The sequence below is a fragment of the Cannabis sativa genome, chromosome 2 (genome assembly GCF_029168945.1).
Source record: "Cannabis sativa cultivar Pink pepper isolate KNU-18-1 chromosome 2, ASM2916894v1, whole genome shotgun sequence".
NCBI classification, from domain to species: domain Eukaryota; kingdom Viridiplantae; phylum Streptophyta; class Magnoliopsida; order Rosales; family Cannabaceae; genus Cannabis; species Cannabis sativa.
The window spans coordinates 87,446,312-87,452,031 of NC_083602.1; the positions used below are offsets into that span (position 1 = coordinate 87,446,312).

The 5,720-nt window shown below is 37.9% G+C and overlaps 1 protein-coding gene across 1 annotated transcript; it reads left to right on the top strand.

Moving 5' to 3' along the window:
* Window positions 1-1,188: 1,188 nt before the first annotated feature.
* LOC133034567 (uncharacterized) lies at window positions 1,189-2,585 on the top strand. Its single transcript, XM_061109673.1, has 2 exons — window positions 1,189-1,470; window positions 2,037-2,585. The coding sequence occupies exon 2, from the start codon at window positions 2,043-2,045 to the stop codon at window positions 2,583-2,585; it is 543 nt and encodes a 180-aa protein (XP_060965656.1). The 5' UTR covers window positions 1,189-1,470; window positions 2,037-2,042.
* Window positions 2,586-5,720: the final 3,135 nt, after the last annotated feature.

Consider the following 5,720-nt stretch of genomic DNA (forward strand, 5'->3'; position numbering starts at 1 on the left):
GACCCAAGTTCCAATCCCGATCTCAGCCTGGATTAAGTTCTGGGTCTAAGTCCTTGGTTTTGATCCTGGTCTGGGTTCGAGTTTTGGTCTGGGTACGGGTCTAGCTTTGGGTCTGATTCTAGGTGTGGGTGTTTAAGTTCTTGTGCGAGTCTGTGTCCGGATTTGTGTCCAGGTCTTGGCCCGATCTAGGTCTAGGTTCAGGTACAGGTCGAAGTTCGAGTCCCGAGTGCGGGTCCAAGTTTTGGTCTGGGTCAGGATCTCGGTCCAGATCTAGGTCCAGCATTTCGATCCTAGTTTGGGCCTTGGTCCCAGTCCAGGTTTGTATCCGGATCCCTATATAGGTCCAAGTCTGTGTTTCGGATCGGGTCCAAAATTAAGGTCCAGGTCCGGGTCTCAGTTCCGGTCTGGGTACACGACCGTGTCCGGGCCCGAGTTCCAGTCTCAGGTTTGGGTCTGAGGCTAGGTATGTGTTTGTGTATAAGTCTTTGTCTAGGGTCCTGGTTCGGCGATGCTTGTTCATGTTCTAATTTTGGGTCCCAGGTCTAGATCTGGGTTTGGGTTTGGTTATTCGTCTGGGTTTTGTTCCTAGTCTGAGTCCCAGATCCAGACACCAACTACTTGTCTGTTCCGGGCCCCGTTATCCGAATCCGGAGTTAAGATCTAGATCACTGTGACGGGTCTCAGTATGGTTTTGGTTTAGGTCCCAGGTCCCATTGCTGAGTTTGGGTTAGGTATCGAGACTGGGGTGCGGTTCTTGGTCTCGACCCTAGTTCTATGTCCCTAGTCTAGTTCCATGTTTGGGTCTGAGTTCAGTCTCAGGTTTGGGTCCGGAGTCCAGGTTTGGGTTGGGATCTTGGTCCGGCTCCCAATTTCGGTCTAGGTCTGATTTGGAGTCCGGGTCCTGGTCCAGTTATAATTCTTGATCTAGGTCCAATTTTAGTAATGATTCCAAGTCCAAGTCCTAGTTCTAGTCTCGGTCCTCTTTTGGTTTTGGCTCCAATTTTGGGTCACACGGTACAGGTTTGGGTTAACTTTGTTGAAAAAGTTGACTTAGTCAACTATATTTTATGAATGAAAATTAGTGGGTTTTTATCCCACATTGATTTTGAAGTAAAATGTTGGCAAATTATAGGCTATATATAGAGCCTTTTGCTGTTATTTTATTTTTTACATCAAAATCTTGTTTTAATAAACAAGTTATAACATAAACAATTAAATCTTCCTTTGAAGATAATTGTTATTGCTATAAAATTTTCTTAAATACTCTTTAGAGTAATTAGGTTATAGAGTTCGGGCATATTTAGTTCGCCAAAAGTAAAAGGTGGTGCGCCTTGTTACTTTATTCTGTTGTATCCTGGGAGACAGACGCTGTTGAAATTCTCTAGCACCAACGGGAGAAGGCGAATCTGTTTTAAGGAAACTGTGTGCTACACAGGCCTCAGATATTCTCCAATTGGAATTGCGTTCACGGTTAATTTTCTTTATCTCTATAAATTATATAGTGTTTATTTAAGCATATTAATAGAAGTATATTATTTGTATTTTATTATAGAGTTTATATCAAAATATTATATTAGTCCCGTAAATTGTGCAACAATCTTAAAACAGACTAGCTTTAATATAATATTTGATAATTAGATATAATTTTGTGATATATGTTTTATCATAAATGTTAGAAATATCTAAAGTTTTGATGATGTAAATATATCTATTAATATGTGATATATGGTGGTAAATTATTACGGAGTGTGATATCCTGTCTAGAAAGATTGGCTTTAAGGTCTGTGATAGAGTATCCTCCATTACTTGTTTAAAGAACCCCGGGGAGTTCAAACAAGTGTGGGACGAGAGATACCTTGGCAACCTTCCCAATTGGCCTGGGGATTGAACAAACTCAAAGAAATATTCGACGAGAGGTTAAACCACAAATGGTTGGGTTTAAAACCCTTCCAGGTTTTTCCTGAGAATTATCTTTAGAGTATAAATTTGTTTCCGTTGTGAGGAAACTAACACTATTTTTGGTTACTTGATTTCAGTAAAGAATGACTACTGAAAAGGATCAAGATAGTAGAGGTAATGAAGTAATGGCTGAGACTCATGGTCTGGCAGCTCAAACTCATACACAAAGAGTTCCGGAATCTGTTCCAATGAACCAACTTCTGAGTGTTGGGGAAAAACCGGAAAAATTCACAGGACCAAATTTCAAGAGGTGGCAGCAGAAGATGCTCTTCTATCTGACTACCATGAATCTTGCAAAATTAGTCACTGATGACGAACAAGTGCTCAAAGAAGATGAAAAAGACACTAACGTCATCAACGCTGTTAAAGCTTGGAAGAAAGATGATTTTCTATGTCGTAATTATATTATGAATAGCTTAGAAAATAATCTGTATGAAGTATATCTTACAAAGAATACGGCTAAGGAACTGTGGGAGTCTTTAGATCGAAAATATAAAACTGAGGATGCTGGCACAAAGAAATTTGTTGTTGGTCGTTTCCTTGATTTTAAAATGGTAGATTCCAAAACTGTGATTAGTCAAGTTCAGGAATTTCAAGTGATCTTACACTACATTCTGAGGGAATGATTCTTAGTGAGACCTTCCAAGTGGCTGTGATGATTGAGAAGCTACCCCCTTCGTGGAAGGAGTACAAAAGCTATCTTAAACACAAGCGAAAACAGATGACTATTGAAGAGTTGATTATTCGACTTCGTATCGAAGAAGGTAACAAGAACTCTGAGAACAAAAGTTATAGTCAGGAGGTGGCTAAAGCCAATCTGATGGAGCAAGGTCAAAACTCCAAAGGGAAGAAAAACTTTAAACCCAATAATAAAGGGGTAAAGTTGGGACCAAAAGGTGGTATCACCAAGAAGCAGTCCAAATTCCTTGGTAAGTGCTTTAACTGTAATAAGTTGGGTCACAAGTCTGTAGACTGTAGACTGCCAAAAAAGAATAACAATCGTGAAGCCAATATGGTAAAAGACATGTCTAAAGATGATGATATACATCTATCGGCAATGGTCTCAGAAGTAAACCTAGTGAAGTCTAATCCAAGAGAATGGTTGATTGACACTGGTTCTACTCGCCATATATGCTCAGACAAGAGTATGTTCAAATCTCTTGAACAAGTGAATAATGGAGAGAAACTCTTTATGGGAAACTCTGCCACGTCTGAGATAATGGGTCAAGGTAAAGTGATCCTGAAGATGACTTCTGGAAAGGAACTGACTCTCAACAACGTGCTGTATGTACCAGAAATCCGTAAAAATCTTGTATCTGGTTCACTTTTGAGTAAACATGGATTTCGTATGGTAATTGAGTCAGATAAGGTAGTGTTGTCTAAAAGTGGAATGTATGTAGGAAGGGGTTATGTAACTGATGGGTTGTTTAAACTCAATGTAATGGTTGTTAAACCAGTTATCAATAAAGTTAATAACGCTTCTACTTATTTGCTTGAGTCTTCCAATATTTGGCATGGTAGACTAGGACATGTTAATTATAACACTTTACGGAGATTAATTAACTTAAATCATATACCTAATTTCCACATTGATTTAAATCATAAATGTGAAACCTGTGTTGAGGCAAAACTAACAAGGTCTTCCTTCAAAAATGTTGAAAGGAATAATGAACCCCTTGATTTAATACATAGTGATATATGTGATTTAAAATTTGTTCAAACAAGGGGAGGCAATAAGTATTTTATTACTTTTGTCGATGATAGCACGAAATACTGCTATGTATATTTGCTGAAAAGCAAAGATGAGGCTATAGAGAAATTTATACTCTATAAAAGTGAAGTTGAGAATCAACTAAACAAAAGGATTAAGGTGTTAAGAAGTGACCGAGCTGGTGAGTATGAATCACCGTTTGGTGAAGTTTGTGCTAAACATGGAATAATTCATGAAACCACGGCACCTTATTCGCCTCAGCAAAATGGAGTTGCAGAACGGAAAAATCGCACATTAAAAGAAATGATGAATGCGATGTTAATTAGTTCTGGATTGCCTCAGAACATGTGGGGAGAAGCTGTCCTGTCAGCTAATCACCTTTTAAATAAGGTACCCAAAAAGAAAGAGGATAAGACCCCTCATGAGTTATGGAAAGGAACTAAGCCTTCTTTCAAATACTTAAGAGTGTGGGGGTGTCTTGCCAAAGTGGCTGTACCTTTACCTAAAATGGTAAAGATTGGTCCAAAAACTGTTAATTGCATTTTCATTGGTTATGCACTTAATAGTACTGCGTATCGGTTTCTTGTGCATGAGTCACAAATCTCTGATATACACAAAAACACGATAATGGAATCTAGGAATGCATCTTTCTTTGAAGATGTATTTCCATGTAGATCCAAAGAGGAATCGAGTTCATTAAAACGAACACATAAGGCTATTACTGAAAATAGTCAGGATCAAAACCATGAATCTGAGGATGAACCTAGACGTAGCAAAAGAATTAGAACAGAAAAATCTTTTGGTCCAGATTTTCTGACCTATTTGCTAGAAGGTGAACCTCAAAGTTATGAAGAAGCTATAAATTCTTCTGAAGGTTATCTATGGAAAGAAGCCATAGATAATGAAATTGAATCTATACTGCAAAATCACAATTGGGAGGTAGTAAATCTTCCTCCAGGATGTAAGACGTTAGGGACTAAGTGGATTTTCAAGAAGAAAATGAGAGCAGATGGATCAATTGAAAAGTATAAGGCACGACTTGTAATTAAAGGTTATAAGCAACGAGAAGGCCTTGATTACTTTGATACATATTCTCCTGTGACGAGAATAAATTCCATTAGAATGATACTTGCTATTGCAGCTATACGCAATCTCGAAGTACATCAAATGGATGTGAAAACAGCTTTTCTAAATGGGGATTTAAATGAGGAAATTTATATAGAACAACCCGAGGGTTTTTCCAACCCAGAACATGGAAAAGTTTGTAAATTGGTGAAATCTTTATATGGATTAAAGCAAGCACCAAAACAATGGCATGAGAAATTTGACCACACTATGATGGCAAATGGATTCAAAATCAACGAATGTGACAAATGTGTTTATGTCAAAGAAATAGATAATGACTATGTCATCCTATGTCTTTATGTTGATGACATGCTCATTATAGGAAGCAATGATAAAATGATCAAATCTATTAAAAATTTGCTGAAATCCAAATTTGACATGAAAGATATGGGCCTAGCAGATGTTATTTTGGGAATTCAAATCTCTAGAACATCTGATGGACTCATTCTAAGTCAGTCACATTATGTGGACAAAATTCTTGAGAAATTCAACAAGGAAGATACTGGTGTTTCCAGAACTCCTATTGATTTAACTCTACATTTGTTTAAAAACAAAGGTGAGAGTGTCTCTCAGGTAGATTACTCAAGAATTATTGGAAGTCTAATGTACTTAATGAGTTGTACAAGACCTGACATAGCCTACACAGTTAGTAAACTGAGTAGATACACGAGTAATCCAGGTCCTGACCATTGGAAAGGAATAACAAGAGTATTGAGGTACTTACGTTTTACTCGAAGCTATGGGCTGCATTATACAAAATATCCAGCAGTACTTGAAGGGTATTGTGATGCTAACTGGATATCTGATATAAAAGACTCTAAGTCTACGAGTGGATATGTGTTCACACTCGGTGGTGCAGCGGTGTCATGGAAATCTTCTAAACAAACGGTCATAGCTAGATCCACGATGGAATCTGAGTTTATAG